The sequence below is a fragment of the Mesitornis unicolor genome, unplaced genomic scaffold (genome assembly GCF_000695765.1).
Source record: "Mesitornis unicolor isolate BGI_N332 unplaced genomic scaffold, ASM69576v1 scaffold7904, whole genome shotgun sequence".
Classification (NCBI taxonomy): domain Eukaryota; kingdom Metazoa; phylum Chordata; class Aves; order Mesitornithiformes; family Mesitornithidae; genus Mesitornis; species Mesitornis unicolor.
The window spans coordinates 22,565-40,036 of record NW_010181987.1 but is presented as its reverse complement, the minus strand read 5'-3'; the positions used below and the strand labels follow the sequence as shown (position 1 = coordinate 40,036).

Here is a 17,472-nt window from a genome sequence, read left to right as displayed (position 1 = left end):
CAGTTGCTGACATCGATCTACAATACTTTTAAAGTCACAATTTTGGCATTTATTGGCAATAACTGTAACTGGAAAAGCAGCACATATGGATTTCTCTAGTACTTAAGAAAATTCCACTGTGGGTGTTTTCTGAACCTTAAAGAATCGACATGCAGGCTGTCTAGGTTATATCGGCTGCCATCTGGTTCTCAGTCCCACTCTTTGTTTTCAGTCTCCAGGCCATTATGTCTTTAGTAAATAATCAAACATATTTTGTTCTATTCAGTTTCTTTTCTTCTGTTGAATTGCTGATTAGGAGCCAAAGCTTTATTTAAACAGGTGATAACTTTCTTGTTTACTTGGTGCAACTGGAACCTAGTTTTAGGTCACATCTACATGACAAATGTAGTCATGTCAAGCAGTCTGAACGCACAGCAGCAAAGTGTTTCCAAGGCTTCGGAAGCCTTCTGGAGAGTTCCAGACTAAAAAGAACTAATTTTTATCCTCCCGATTCAGGGGCTGGGAGGGAGAGCTGTGGTCATAAAGTGGGATTAGGGAGTGTAGGAGTGGTGGTAAAAGGGAACTGGAGTGGGAAGAAGGGAAGGATGAATATGGAGCTGGAAAGGGTGCAACTACAACTCATAGCCTCTTTCAAAAACTATTTTGAACCCGAGTCTCACTAACAAGTCTCTGTGAGTGTTTAGACAGACTTGCCTCGTCCACTTCAAAGCCCTGTAGTGAAGCACTACACTTGTCTGAACGGAACTACATTCTTGCATATCTAAATCCACAGCAGATATAAATAGCATGGCTGAAAATGTGCAAAAACTTGAACTTTTTCACTGAAGAAAGCTGTGACCACTCACCTGGGTGCCTTGGTTGTTCAACCTCTGTCTCCTTTAGCTGAAGCAGTTCAGGCTGACAGTCTTTGAGTGGAAGAGGCCAAATCTGTCTTCTGGCTGACAGCTTGAAATGCCAAGCAACTGCTGTGTTCAACCTGCAGGCAGCCGTGAGGCTCCTAGGGGGCCACAGGAATTGTAATGGGACAGATGCAACGCAGCAAAGGAAAGGGAAAATTGAGACATATAAACAAGGAGAAAAGTGGTGGGAGCCAGAAGAAAGAGATGAAAGGGGTGGAAGTGGTATCCTTCCGTGAAAAAATGAGTTGGGTCGGTACTGCATAAGTCTGAGAAGAACAGTGCTTGAAACCAGTCACTGCTCTCCCCATCCTGAATCTGCTTCTTGTTGTATTAAAGAATGGTCATTTTACAGTAAATAAACTCTGATAACCTCAAAGCCTTTTCCTCCCTCTCTGTGCCAGAGGAAGCTAAGTTTATCCCAAGCATCTCCAAAATTACATAGCATTTGAAGGCACAGTAATATATGGGGTCAAAACTTTATATAAAAGCCAGTTAGAGCTTCAATCCACTTCCACCTTATTTTTTATTTTTATTGCATTCTCTGAAAGAAGTCGTCTGTCTGAAGCCTACACATTTAACAGGCTGTCAGTTTGTTCCTGCAGATTTTGCAGCTTTCAGCTGTTATGCCCCCATAAGATTATACTTTTCAGCTACTGATAAACATGAGAGAATTAAACTCTTTCAGAGAAGTCAATATCATTGGCCAGACATCTTCAGAAAACTGCTTGAAATTATTTGCCAGAAAATTTATTTCCTAGTGTTTTAGAAGAAATCTCCCCATAAATAGATTCCTCAGCTACTATAGTTTTGAGTCTCTGATTTCTTCCTGTACTTGATACAAATTGTGTCTCTTGCTCTAAAGAAATTGTTCTCAGTTCAATACCACATCCCTTTAGCTTTACTTGAGTGACATGCTGGGCTTATCACAGTGGGGTCTAAACATTGGGCTCTGTCTTCCATTTAAGCAGCAAGAAGAAAATGCACCACAGAACTACAGAGAACTTGGAAATTAAAGTTTAAAAATAGGTATTTGCTTTACCTTCTTGCCTTCACCTATTCCCTACTGCACATCTCAGAGACTAGTCTGTTATTTTAGATTAATCTAAAGAGCTTCACTTTCCACAGAAATGCAGCACAGTAGAAAATCTTAAAACCTGGGCTGCCTCTCTTAGATGAAAGCAAGCACTCTTGCAAGCCTTTCTCACTTTGAGCAGAGCCACCAATTTTCTATCATTTACCAAAAAATGATAGCCACAAAACTAGCCAAGAGGGCAGCACTCCCCTTAGAGGTTCAAGGCATATTGCTTACTACTGCTCTTGTATTCAGTTCCCATTCTAACCAGCAATTAAAAAGCAGACCAATTAGCTTACTATTTTTTCCTTCCTTTCCAGCCATGCCAGAGATGGAGTTGGCAAAAGTCCCAGGCTGAGAGGAACAGAAAATATCAGAAGAGGTTGTCTGTGTCTCAAGTCTTGATTTGTTCCTTTACTTTTTGTTAACTGCCAACGCACAACCGATAAGCAGCAAATATGAAGGCTGCCAGCGAAGGACAACACAGCTTTATGAATAAACACTTATCCTCTAGCTTCAGAAGCTTGTGACTTCTATTTCAACATGAACATGGATTTATTTCCCATTCACATGCACACATCTTGCAGTTCTGCCCAGCAACCAGAAGTATGTAGGAACAAGTGCTCCTCTGCACCCAGTTTATTTTGATAGATACAGGTATGGCCCAACCCACAGATAAGCATACAAGAGGATTTTTTACTCTGATCTTAGCAGCATTAGGAATGATGATACTTCCTCATACACCCAGAAATGTAACTAGATAAATAAAAATGGGAATAAGAAGTGCCCAAAGCTGTAAGTCCAGAGAACAGTGCAAAGCTGTGGCCAGGCCTTGAACAGGATTTTTGCTCTTGGTGCCGGACTATGGCCACTCATACAGAGTGTATTAATTCTCCTTACAATTAAAAGGCATATCATGGTGCCACATGCTACTTTTATATTCAAGTAAGATTAACAGTGTGTCAAAGCATTTGTGCTTTTCCTGAATAAATAATGCATAGATCTAATTTGAAAACAGAAGTACTTTTCTTTGGCATATTTAGGAACGTATCCAAAAGAATTTTATTAAAGGTTGGCATGGGAAATTTCAAAGAATGTCTGTGGGAAAAATGTTAACTTTTACTTCAGATCTGGTGTGTTTGAACCTCCTCACCCCAATTTCAGAATTTGTATTTAGTTTTTTTGTTCTGCTTTCCCTGTCATTCACAGCCCCACACTATTAAGGAGAAAAGGAGGGCAGGGTATATTTTGCACAACTTCCTCTATATAAAAAGCAACATAATCACTGTAATTTAAAGTGTGAGTTGTCACCATTGCTTTTCTACTCTTTTGTATGAGCAGCAAGAAGCAACAATAGGGAGGAAACTTTTGGCACCTCATTAAAAATATATTCTAAACCCAGAAAACGAAAATGCTTTTGTTCACAGTTGTTTCCATTCAACTTGTAAAATCCAAAGTGATTATTAAAATATTTCCATCAAACTATTTCTTATATGTCAATATATTTCTCATTATTTTTTTTTTCTTTCTAACCAGGGCTTCTGGCTACAGGCTGTACTTGAAAACTTGGCCATCAGAGGAAGGCCTCCTAGCTAGAGCACATTATCTGGCTTTCAGGGAGCTTCTGTTCAGGATAATGCCTCCAGCATCCCAGTTCACCTCAACTCTCCCTTTCCAGACAAGCCCTCCTGATGTGAAATAGCAAGTTTCCTTGGTCAGCAAACTGAATCTTTGTGGGCGTTTCATTTTGGACCTCTGTGCTCCTCTCAGTTGTGGTACCACTCCCTGTGATAAGGTGGCTGTGTAGTCCAACCACTGCTTGAATTGGTTTGCAACCCAGGACACAGAACACCTGCTTGGACACCCATCTGTGTTTCCACAAAACATCACTCTCCTGAAAAAAATCCGTCTCTTATTGATTCTGGTTTTCTTGCCAGCCGGGATGGAAATCAAAGTAGTAAAGGTCAGTAGTGCACCCCTTTTCCCCAAGACTTTGCCCATGTATTGTGAGTCAGCAGGAGTTATTCACCAACATGAAAGTGAAAAGCAACCCTTCAGCAACCCCTTCAAGCATCCCAGGCTGCACAAGACCTATAGGTGACAAACATGTCTAAGCAGAAAGCTAAAGGACTGCCAGGGAAAGACATTGCCATAGGTTTGCTCTCAGTGAGATACAGAGCCCCTTGCAGGGCTGGGTTTGCTCCCACTCACCCATCACTCCCCCTTGTTTTTCAGGTGTGGAGTCGAAATAAAGCCATGGCCAGCAATCGCACTGCAAAGCCCGGCAGGGTATGTGGGGGAGGCCCAGTCTGCAGGCAGATCAGGAGAGTTCTCTGAGAGCTTTCTGCAATAAAAAGCCAAAAATCTAACAGGTGCTGTGTTCAGCCCAACCTTTTATTCTTAGATACTACAGTATTAGTTATCTCACCATAGGGAGGTTGAGGCTAAAAGGTTTAAACAAACCAAAACTAACAAAACCAAAAACCCAACCCAATGTTTGCTGACAGGCACAAATCATGCATTTAAAAAGAAAACTCTTCTGATCAAACTCTAGGGGAACAGACTCCTCCCCACACCTTTATTCAGGTTCTTGCATAAGAGTTGAAAAAGATATTTTATGAAGTTCAGCTACAGGAAGTTGCCCTGAAGGAAGTAGCATTTTTCTCTGTAAAACAGTCCTGAATAGCAACTCTCTACCTGCTATGTCACCGTCTTCATCTCTCAGAATTAAAGGCTTAAGTTCTGCATTTTCATGAACTACAGGTAGCTGGTATCATGTTGCACCATGCATTGTAAAGACCTATGATAAGGATTCAGTGAAAAAGTTTTATTTTTAGTGTCAGCTGGTTTGTGATTTTATCTATTAAATGATTGTGTTCACAGGAACCCGCAGCCAGGCATGGACCATAAGAACACCACTTAACAGATACAGGTTTATCCTGTTTTCCTACTTCTAGCTACCCTACCCTCTCTAAATTACTAGTACTCTACTAAAATAACCAGGGCAGAAGGTGAACAATAGTCTCTAGGCTTCAACGTGCCATGAGCTGATAGAAATGTTATCAGGTGCCTACCAGACTGTTATGTCCTGCCCTCGGCTCCAAGAGGGGACCTTACCTCCCTCTTCGGCTGTTTTTGACATCAGTCACCTGTCAGGCACCTCTTCCTCCTCCACTACCCCTCTGTTGTGAGGGTGGAAGAAAATGTAGAGATCATCTACACTTACTCAAATCAATAGCATCTGTCCTCTCCTGGTCCTATGCATCTCCCTCTTTTGCCTAAAAAGCTCAGGTTCAGGCTCTTTACCCTCCGGCTGAGGTTGTCCCAATTGCTGCCGATGGCTCCACCTCTGTCATGCATATCACCAAGTCAAATTTTGCTTCCCATTAAGATAGGTAGTTACCTACTTTCCAAGGTGTTTTAAGGAAACTGCTGGAGTTGCAGGACTGCAAATACTTCTAGCCTGCAAAATGGTAAGCACTGCTGCTAGAAATCTTGTGAAAACTGATAAACAGCTACTCAGATATTTTAATAGCTCTGGCATAAGATTCATATAGCAGTCATAAATGCCAGTTTTATTTTATTGTAGTACTGATCATTTCTGACATTTCCTGACTCTGTGCATCTTATTTAAAAACAGCCCCCTGAAAAAAATGCAGCCCTCTGAATAAACTTTTGTTTATCTTTCAACAGCTGTCCAAAATCCTCATTGAATAATGCTTTGCTACACTGTGTCTAATTGAAAACCAGATGCCGTCGAACTGAAGTCATCAATACCCCATACAAGTACAGGCATCTGCTTACATGAAACAACTTGCTTTATTGGCTCCCTACCTTTGAGCTCTTTGGATCAGGACCAGTCTCATCTGTGAGGTGCATTGCAAGCACTGGGAGTTGTAAAAAGAAATCTAATTTCTTGATTCTCATTCTTCTCAAGACAGAGAGGATAAATTGTAAATTTTTATTGCAAAATATTAAAATAAATTATATTTTACAAAGACTTAGCAAATATTTACATACAGTGTGATTCCAGTGACAATCAGCAACAAAGAACAGACAGGCATATTATGGAGTGATAAGACTCAGAACTGTACAAACTTCAAAAGCCATATGAAACACAAGCTGATTTTTAAAAAAGTAAATCCATCACAAATGGAATGAATCCCACGAGGCACAAAAATTACAAGTCTACAATAGAGTTCTTGAGTTTTTTTTGTTTATGTCAACAGACTTGTATATTGCTTTTTGCTCTCCTCATCACTGACGCTTGTCTGTCTCTATACATACTCTCCCAGATCAACTGGAGAAAAAAAATAATCTCAACATATACAACTGTCACCATGGATCTGTTACCAGTCTATGGTTTTATTTCTGCATGTTTTGTGACATCCACTGCCAGCAACAGATTCACAAAACATCAGTTGAGAAAAATTTAACACACCGCTTATTGTATTTTCCTCAGTGATTTCGTACCAGTGTATCAGATGTGTTAGACTGCCTGCTGTGAGATATGCATCTGAAAATGATGCCATTCTTGTCAAAATAAGCTTCAACAGCCCAAGACAAAACCAAGATGTGTCACATTGACATTATGAAGGATAGGGTCACATAGTCTATAGAACTTAAAAGGGCTTTTGTAGGAATAAACTCTTGTCACATTTCAGGATTTTTTAAAAATTTTTTTAAAGTATTGGCTCACTTTGGGAAAATTCCTAAGTTTATATTGTGAAAGTGGACCCATGCTTCACATGATGTGACCAGAAATACAATCTACTTGTAGTCAATAGCTAGAAAGAAGAGTTTCTACTTCTATTCCATGCTTTCCTTATATGTGCATTTAAGCTTTTCCTTCTTCTGTTTTAAGAATCCCCTTTCCTGTCTTTCCAGGAAGAGATCTGTCTCACCTATAAAACCGATATCATAACATTAAGAGAGCTTTTAACGTTATTGGTTAGCCAAATAAAATCTTACCTGGCAACAAAGAAAATGTTTCCAGATTGACCAGATAATTGAAATAACTACAAGACCTTACCAAGTATCACTGGGTAATTCACTCTGAGGCACTTTTGGGGCTGAATAGTTCAAAATCCAGCCTGGACATCCCTCTAACTCACTTCCATGTAAAACTGAAGGCAGAAAGACATAATTTAGATCCCCCAGGCAGCTGCTTTTCTCAAGATGTGGAAGACAGACAGGCAAAGCACTGTCTTTTTCAGCACTTTGGCAGTTCTGTGATGGCACCGTAATTTTAAAAACCCTGGGAAATGGTTCAACTTTTTGGAGAGTGCCAGTATGAAAGCTATGTGCCAACTAAACCCCTCCAAAACACTGAAAACAAGTAGGGCTTAACGAGACCAATTGTGCTGGCCCCTGTGTAAAGAGGAATTTTTTCCCAGTGTTAGGATTACATTAAGGCACATGGTGGGATGTCTTGAGAACAGTTTTGTGAGGTGTGATCATGTTTCCCAAAAAAGTGGGAATATTGTACTTTGTTTTAATAAATCTCAACTATTACTTTAAATCCCATGATACTTATTATGCAGACTTACAGCCTATCCTGACTACACTGGGAAAAGCCATAGAGCCACATCTAAATTGATAATATGAAACAGATCCCATCCATTTGCAGCTCTGGCGTACAAGTGCACTTTGCTATGGAGAACGGAGAGTCTGGGTTTCAGTGTGCAACATCCCCTCCCAGTCAAAGCAGCCCAGCCAAGTGTCTGGGTTGTATTATTTCTGTATTAAAGAGGATTTTTTTCTTTTTTATAAATGAATGTTTGATTATGCATTTCCATTCCATGCACTTTCAGCAAGACTCATCTCTGCTTTCTAACTATCACTAAAACTTTAATCTTTGCATCAATAATGGAAGACAAGTTGGAGGACAACAAAAGCTATATGGAGTGCTTTCTTATTTTCTTTTAAATTAATGTGCTCTTAATCAAACAACAACAAAAAAGAGAGCGAAGTCTAGATTTGCTACACAAGCACTACACAAGCATCCTGTGTAACAAGCATCTAGTCTTACCTACCATTTCTTACAGTTACAAGGTACAGTTGTACCACAACCTTTCAGACATACAGAAATACTTGAAGGACTTGGAGTCATTTTAAAGCAATGGATACTGGATCTCTATTAGAATTAAATCAGAATCTTCTTGATAGGGCCTCTCCCTCTTTCCTGTCAGATACAAGTCAAATTCATCCAGCCACCCCTGCTCCAAATAGCAGTAATATATAAAAAAATTTGATTTCAAATTAGAATCTCACATCAGCGATATCATCATAAAATACCGATTAACTACCAAATCCAATTATGTTGTTTCCACATTTTTGACAGTATAACAGAGTTGGCCTTGTGTTCATTTTCTATTTGAAAAAAATGTCATGTACACGGAAAATTCTGAAAAAAAACCCAGACTAGTAAAGACAGACCCCTGTTTCACAGTAGATGACTTCAAAACTTCCACATCAATGGGCTATCCAACCAGAGTGCCAGTTTCCCATATGTCCTCCTTCTGTGGAAAAGACTAGCACTGAAGCTGCAGCCAATATTTGCAGTTATTAGAAATAGCTAGTAATTCAAGATTAGCATTGCAAGATTCCATAAGCTCTTCTTACAGAGCTAGTGAATCTGCCAACATTACACTGAAAATGAGAACAATACCACTTTTAACTGTTCACTGAACTTTGGAAACTTTTGGACACACTGGAATGGGTTAAATACTGTAAAACTAAACAGAACAACAGAACTTGGCATGCTAAAATTCAAAGGTCTTGGCTATTTTCTCTTCCAAGTATACTGGATACAACTGAAGTCAGTACCTTTTGCCAACATGTAATCAAAAGCCTCATTTGAAAGAGTTGTCAGGGTTAACAGATAGATATGGGAAAAGAAAGAAAAATAAAACCATGGTATAATTTTCTTTGTAGCCAAAACAATTTGGACGTAAATGTTATGAAGAGGCATACTTCCTTCTCAATGAGAAGCCCATCTCCAAGCCAAAAGATAATACTTTCAGGAGCTCAGAGGCAAAGGTCCTTTTTAAAAGTGCCTTACAGCCTTAAGTCACTTGACCACATCTCAGTTTGCCCAAGATTTGACAATACCCAGCCTTCTTGAAAGTCAAATAGAATAACCATTGTACATGCACATAGGTCAAACTTGAAAACAAAACAAATAAGCAAAGTGTAATCAACTGTTTCAAAAATCATCTCTCATTCAAGTCTAGTTTAAAGTACCAAGGCAGGGAGGAACATCAAACAACAATACTGACTAACACACTGCACAGATCAGCAGCAGTGCTACATGTCCCTCCTGTCAGGCATTAGGGTATTTGGAGAATATCCGTGCCTCCCAAGGTGACTTTTTTTTCCTCAGAAGGACAGTGTCAATAAAACTTCACCTGTACATAGATATTGTATAAGGTTCATTCAAGTATTTCCTCTAGGAAATGGACAGTGGAAGGGCACTTTCAATATTAAAAGTGTTCATTGCATCCTGCTTGTGCTCATACATGCTTTGATCAATTGGTCTTCCAGTCACTTCACTCTTTAACAGTTCTGGGGCTGACGTGCAGTTTAGCAGCCCAACTGGTGAGCTTCGTCCCAGATGATTCTTCCTTGTTAGAGGGCTCCTGCTCAATCCATTCCTTTGGAATTTTTAATTTTAGTATTTTATTTATGAAATGACAACTCACTATAATTTCACAAGCACTGACATATTCTAGACAGATGTTTCAGAAACTTCCTCCTCAGTCTGCTAGCACATCTCTGCTCAGATCTGTGTCCTCATATTCAACCTGAATTTTCTCATTAAGTAGAACTAGTGGTTGCACCATTTTTTTTGCTGGTAACAACTCAACAATGGGAAACAACAAACAATAACAAAAAAAGCAAACCCCTTTCTTTCATTTGTGTTCAAAGCAGGATTCCAATACAGGTTTTCAGAGGTGAAAGGCTAATGGAGTAACCGAACATATTTGATGCCCAAAACAGCCTCTTTGCAACAGTATAGTTACATTCCCAAACTAATTCCTCAATGAAATGCATAAACACAGAGCAGGTCCAGTGAATTAACTAGTCTTTTCTTTTTACTTTGTCCAAGAACCATAAAATCCCAAGAAGGAGCAGGACTCCAAATTAAACTGTTATTTTACAAGTTTTTCAGATAAGCAAAGCTGATGGGCTCAGAAACTAACTTAGGATGGGAAAAGGACACTGGAGTTTATTAGTTTGGGACTTGCTTTTGTTTTCAAAGAGACAGGAGAAACTGCAAAAAACATGCTTTTCTCCTTGCTCCATAAATTTGTTCAATATGCACTAACCACTTTCAGAAAACCATTGTCAAACATGCTTCATGTTGCAGCCTTCACATTGCTTACTGTATTATATTCATTCATCAGTTGTTCATAAGGCACAGAAAGTTCTAGCTCGTTATTGGTAAAGGTAGATTCATCAGAGGATGAGAATTTTACAAGTTTTTTTGCAGTTTCAGATTCCTCTGCAAGATTATCATCCATGGAAGATTTTGATGTTTCCTCATCATCTGAGATATCATCCTCTTCATCATCCTCTTCGTTTACAAATGTTATATTGGCATTCTCAAATATTAAGGGTCGATAGTCTCTGGAATCCCACACTTCACCTTCTTCTTCACTAATCCTGTCTAGCTGGTTTATGAACATAGTTCCTTCTAGAGGGCTGTCTCCAATACGTTTATCATGCATGGGCCTCAGCACATGACCATTTTGAATGTCCAGAGAAGCCTCATCGTACTCAAATGACTCTGTCTTCGTGTAAGTCACCTGGGCATCTGTACTGGCATTCTGCATATTTTGTTTGACATTTTCTACTTTAATAATTTTGTCATTGTTTGTCTTCAGGGCCTTCTTCCCAATTTGCTTGATAAGATCATTGTAGGTCTCTTCCTTCTTCGAAAGGAAGCTGAAAATGTTGACATCCTTTGAGGTACCCATTTGAAGGGGTTTTTTGGACCGAGGATGGCTGTCAAATGACTCTTTTCTTTTTTTCCTCCGTTTCTTGATTGCTTTGTGGACTTCCACAAACATACTGACCTTCCAGTTAACAAAGAGTGAAAGCCAAGCTAGTCCCAAATAGATCCATAACTCCACAAAATATCTGTAAAGGGCATGATAGTTTGCATCTGGATTTACACCTACAAAGAATTAAAAACAAGAGTATTACTGAAAGAGGACTCACAGCTGATAAACCTTTGAAGTTACGATCCTGAAAACTACTCCTTTCCACAATAAACAGCCCAGTTGTTTGAACACTGCTCTGAGAGATACTAAGTGGGGAACTAAAACCCTTTTGACAGAAAAAGTTGATCCCAGGTCTTCCACTTCTTGGCTGCAAGTATTCTGACTACAGCATAAAATGGCAGCATATTTATCATCTCCTCGTAAGCTATGAAAATGAACTTTCTTCCTGTTTGAAAATTATAAACCTTCTTGCTGCCATGGAGGTATGGATATAGGTACTTTCCTTGAGAAAAGGATTCAGAAATCCATTTACAAGGACCATCTCCAAAGCCCTGAACAAAGCAGTGGATTTTAGAGAAAGACAGGATTTAGGAGGGAGGCACCAGTATGCTCAGCATTTCCTGTTGACTACTTCTAGACAGCTGCACAGAGAGCGCTGCCCAGTACTTATGTATCCTGCTTAGTATACTGGATCCCATTCAGAAATGCTTAACTGTTATAGGGGACAGGATAGCTCCTTGCCTGAAAAAGGAACCTGGGATATCTGAAAGAGTTACAAACTCCAGAACTTGGCACCAGACTGAGTCCAATAAAGGCCTTAGGTAGCTGAACCAAGACTGAAGAAACAGATCTAGTCCACTGAATCAGTGCCCAGCTTTCATTGAACCTTCTATTCAGCAAAATGTTTTGGAAAAGCTTAGAAAACACCTTTTCAAATTAGAGTCTGGAAACAGAACTGCCCACTCTATGCACACAGTAAAAGAATACAATTACTGACCTGCAACAAAATCTCCAAATCCTATGGTGGTGATAGTGATGAATGAGAAATAGAGGCCTTCAATGTAATCCCATCCTTCAGTCACCATAAAGACAAAGGGGGGAATAACCAGATGGACCAAGACACCCCAAACAATGAAAATAGCTGTGCACGTAATTTGTGCTTTCCTCTGTAAAGAAAGAACAAAAAAAGAGTCACGGAAAGATCTCAAATTTTATTTTCCTATCCATAGCATCAAGTATCATCTGACAGTATCAAACATTTCAGAGTTTTGTGCTAACAGTTTATCTATAACTAGAAGTCAACTGACTCAAGTAAATGCACCACTACTTTTTTTTCATTTATGCAGAACTCGCTATTCTTACAACTACTTGCTCAAACAGGATTATATCCTCAATTTTCCTTCACACTCTCAAAAAAAGTTTAAGGAGTTCCCAATATTTTATAAACAGGCAGGATACAGACATACCACTCTAGTCTGAAATGCAGTCAGTAGCTCTGATTTTCCTTTTGTTCGTGGAGTATAAAGGATCAGAAGTGTTTAAGATACTTCTCTCCTCTTTATACCTCCTACCCTTCGCCACTGACATAACCTCTGCACAAAGCTGCACACACACATGCATTTCACCATCATTTTCTGTACTTTCTTCTCAGGTGCTGAACCAACAAAGTCCTTGCTCTGTATCTGAAACCAGGGCCTAAATCAGTCCTCCAGGCACTATGGCCCTGCATTGCCTCCCATCTCTGTGCTGAGTGAAAACTAAGCTAGAATTCTCTTGGGGTGGGGAACCAAACCACCACCAAAAAAAAAAAAAGAGCCTCAAACATAAAACCCCACAATCCAGTAACTCTGAACAAAACATTTTCCAGTTGGTTCACTGCAGAGCAGGAAGTACTCATGCTACCATAGAAGCAAGTGGGAACAAAGCAGGACTGCTTATTTCTGTGCCAGAGGATCTTGCACATAGAATGTCTTTGAACTAGAGCCTCACCTGCATTTGTCCTACAGGTTTCTAATGTGAGGAGATACATATGTCTCCATAGAAGCTGCATATTTAGTATCAAAGTTTTCTACCAGATCTCATCTGGCTAAAAGTTCTTGCAGAACTAGCATATGAGAGCCAATCCTCCTTTCAGTTATTTCTATGCAACATCAATTGGGAAAATTCATAGCTGTGCAAATGTTCATTTACTACCAAGACTAGCAGCTAAGGTAAGAAGCATAAGTTCAATTCATGCATCAAAAACACACAGCACGAGAGTAAACAAGAGAGGGACTTACCAGGCTTACTCCTCTTTTTGTCAGAAACTGGCCCAGCCTCTTGGCACGTCCGCCAAAGAACTTCCCCAGAGCACTGATCCATGTCAAACAGAGAGGAACTCCAAAGAGCCCATAAAATATGCAGAAGAGACGCCCAGAGGGTGTCTTTGGAGAAACATTTCCGTAACCTAAAAGAGATAAGTATGTGCATGGTCTGTTCTTGTTGCAGAGAATTCAAGGCAATTCTACCTATGCACAAAGCAACATTGCGTGGGCTTCTGCTGTATCACACTCCTTACTTCACCATCTAATAAGAGTTTTAGTCTACTCCAGCTGCTGATCTTCTGAATCTGGATGACTCCCAGTTCTACTCTGTATTCCATTAACACCGTGTTTCCTAGATTTTGTGCATCTTTTTCTCAACAGGATGAGATAAATATGAAATAAAGCTCATCTCAAAACTTCTAATATGATTCTGCAACCTTAAGCAGCCCTGTTAAAAACTTGATTGAATCACTTTTATAGAATAAAAGCTCAAAATTCATCCTGAGGCTAGCTTCCAAGTGTAAGATTCACTATACACATTCAACCTGTGACCTGGTACCTTTCCAGGGTAAATTTGGGAGTTAAGTGCAAGGTGAGTTGTGACACAGCAAGGTATTATAACTGAATTTAGTTCTTTGCTGGTCACAGAACGGAACGAAGCATTAAAAATTCAGGCTCTAAAATCAGCAGCCTATTTTCTGATCTTCTGCCAGAGCTTTCTTATTTAGGTGTGTTCCTGACTTCAAATTTTTGTAATAAGATATATGAAGAGCTGGGTAATGTGAGCTTCAAATAATAAGGAAAACCACAGTACTGCATATGGTTTAACAGCAAGACTTCAATTGCTATATACCGCCAGCCTTCTCAGATTATTCTGCATTTGTGGGTTTGTTTGGTTTGGGGGTTTTTTTTGCATTGTAGGTGTAGCAAGGGTGTATTAATACCATGTAGCAAAGATTTTTCTGTAAAAGCAAGTAGAAGGCAGGTGAAGTTGAGCTGTGAAAATCTGTATATCAGAAGACGAAGTCTTTCAGTGCACAGGGTTTTAGAAGCACAAATCAGTAGTGAGAAGACAACACTTGTTCTACTTTGCCTTCTTTAAGAGATAAGATAAAAAGTCTAGATTGTTCTGCAAGCCAAGAGCACTGATAATTCATTTGCTTAAGAGGATGCACGTGAGTAACAGGATATAAAATATATACAAAGCCCTCATATGCACTTTAAATATTAGCTTAATGGAATATTTTGTAACGATTTTGTTTCAGGATTTTATGATTTCAAAATTTAAGTACACTAATTAATGTAACTGAAATTACACCAGTCAACCCCAACAGCACTTTGAATCCATTACTTATTGGAAAGGCATACATTTCTTTTCTCTATATCTATGGAGAGAGTGCCAAAAATCTGGGTTTGGTTGGGGTTTTTTTCCATTTATGAACCTGCAGGTGAACACGTACACTGGGCAACTCCAGCCATGGGGACTTTATTCCGTGGCTAGCTTGACACATAAATGGAAGTGTGCAAACATACAGAGGACACATAAAACTAGTTAGGAAAGCAGACATAATAAATACTTACCAATTGTAGTGATCACAGTAGCAGCAAAGATCACAGCATTAGGCCAATTCCAGTTGTTGAAAGTATTGTTCCCAGTGATGGCAACCCCCTGTCCAGCAGCATTTGACACAACCTGTAAGAAAACAGTTTACAGTCACTGGAAAATCTTAGCAGCCTGAAAAGGAAGTGTGTCTGTCCCCCTCAGGTCTAGTATATTGCTAACAATAATTTTATGAAATAGTAAAAACTTGCTTCACCTAAGAAAAAGTAGTGCAGGTGCTCTGAAATTTAAATAAGGGGTTTTAATTAGATAAGCTTTTACTTGATTTACCAGTTTAACCCAAATGGATCTCTTCCAGAGATGAAACACACTCCTCCAGACTGAACTAGCAGTTAACCTCCAGTGCAGCTCCTGAATTTGGTTTAATATAAGGGACATCTTCAGAACTACTATCCATTTCAAAACACTGTTACATGCCTCAGCTTGACTTGAGTATGAGCAGGACGTCATTGAATCCTTGGCAAAGCCAAGTGCGATTAATGTTAATTCACCTGCTGTCTCTGGCAAAGTCAAAGCATCTACAAGCCAATGTAAGACTATACTATTCAGCAGAGAAAGACAAATTAACGCTTTCCCAAAGTATTTCATGCAACCGGACTCTGGTCATCGTCCTTGAATCAGGCCCTTTCTTATCCCATCTTTGAAACTAGTACGTCATCGCAAATGGAAAGCACTCGATTACAATGTTTTAGAGAAGATAGTGTAGTTACTGGAATTTTCACAGATTCAGCAAGTCAACTTTTCTGACACCTCTTCAGGTGCTCAAGAATTATCAATCACCTTCACCTTTTGTAGGAAGGGACTTGGAAGACCCAGCCTCTCCTGCCCTTCCAGAACTAGACTGTAAAGAATGCATTGACAAAAAAACCTAATGACCATTTAGTGCAGAAAGGAAATGAAAGATCAAAGTCATGCGTCTTGCCGATTCTGACATATATTTCTACCTCCGTGAAGTAAAACAGAAAAGCCATTTATCATATTCTCTCCTATAAATCCCCAGTTATTTAAATCTTTGCAGTTAAAGCCTTCTCAGGTTACTCAGCTTTTTTCACTTCAGTGTAAACCAAAGTTGAACAAAACTCTGAGGCTACATCCACATACAGCAGAGGTGAAGGGACGTCCAAAAGTTGATTCATAACATTATCCCACTTTCTAGGTTTCTCCCTCAATAAGTGCTGAACACAAAAACCATCTTGAACTAAACACCTAAAATTGGAGGCAATACACTGTTTAAAATAAAGATGACAGCCAAGGTTTATCTTAAATTGGTAAGAACCTACAGAGGTACCTAAAACCAGCTCTTTCTTCCTTTGTCACCCCTTCCTTCCTTTCTGCATAAGATTAAAATCTGATCTTGGACCCAGCAGAGACTCTACACAAAGTTCAATCACTACTGAAAACATACACAAGTTAACACAGGTTTTAATTATTCTTGAGACTTATTACATATCACCACCCTCCTACCGTAATAAAAGTGCCCTCAAAGTAAATGTATTGTGCATATACAAGATGCAAACAATTTAATTAAAAATGTACTTTCAACACACAAGCTATTACAGAAGATAAAAGGAGAAGCATTGAAAGTGAATGAAGGTACAGAACTAGATTTTTCTCCTGGTAAACTCAACGCGTGTGCGCAAAACTGAATGTGGTGTCTTTCCATAGCCTACAGGCTCTGGATAGAAAAGGATACAGAGAGAGCTCTCACCAAGGGAGTAATTTGTAATAAGAACGTGGTGCTGAAATGAGAAGCAGCCCTAAAATGGGCAGGTTGAGAGTAGGCAAGCAAACATAACATGCCACCCCCTAAAAAAAAAAAATAAATAAATTTTAAAAATTGAGGCAGCTACAATGGATCGCCAGTGTTCACCTGAGTAGAGACCAATCAAAATAACTTCGTTTCTGCTATGGTCTGCAGATGAACTTCCTGAAAGCCTCAAAGGACATCTAAAGTACCCAATAGACATAATCTGTGATCTATTATCCTTGAAAAGATGCTTTGGCTTCTTCCACTGCCCAGCAACACTGCACTAAATGTTGTATCAAACACAAGCTCTCCAGTCATTTGTCACACTGTAAGTGCACTCAAATTTTTTTTTTTAAGTTTTTGTTATTTCTTCACAGAGCAACTGATCTCATAGAGATGCACTTAAGTACCTGTTTCCACTGTCACTGGGCCATTCTCTCATTGCATTACTCCACCTTCAGCCTGAGCTAATGAGCTCAGTTTCCCAGTATGTACAGTTATCTTAAGATCCGCCAGTGCTTGAGGTCTGGAGGTGTGAAGTGGGCCCAGACCCCAGGGAAGAAGCTGCTGGACCGAGTGGCACACAGCTGCCCTTCACACCCAGGCAGTTAACATCTTTGGGAAGAGATGGCCAGGTCGCTGAGTTATATAAAGACTACATAAAGAAACACACATGCTCTCCAGCCAAAGCTGCCACCCTCTTCCTGTCCCTATTTGCACACAGCTATCTGCTATTAGCACACAGTTATATTTGATCAACAGTGTAGTCCTTTAAGTTACTTCAAGCCTGCAATAAGCCGGAATGCGCTATATGCATCCCAG

At 39.5% G+C, this 17,472-nt stretch overlaps 1 protein-coding gene across 1 annotated transcript; it reads right to left on the bottom strand.

The window, feature by feature from the left end:
* Nucleotides 1-10,331: 10,331 nt before the first annotated feature.
* KCNK5 (potassium channel, subfamily K, member 5) lies at nucleotides 10,332-14,975 on the bottom strand (the record flags this gene model as incomplete). Its single annotated transcript, XM_010183609.1, has 4 exons — nucleotides 10,332-11,152; nucleotides 11,977-12,145; nucleotides 13,259-13,425; nucleotides 14,864-14,975. Coding segments are annotated over 4 exons (1,269 nt in total), but the record flags the coding sequence as incomplete, so codon positions are not given.
* Between the last annotated feature and the right edge of the window lie 2,497 nt (nucleotides 14,976-17,472).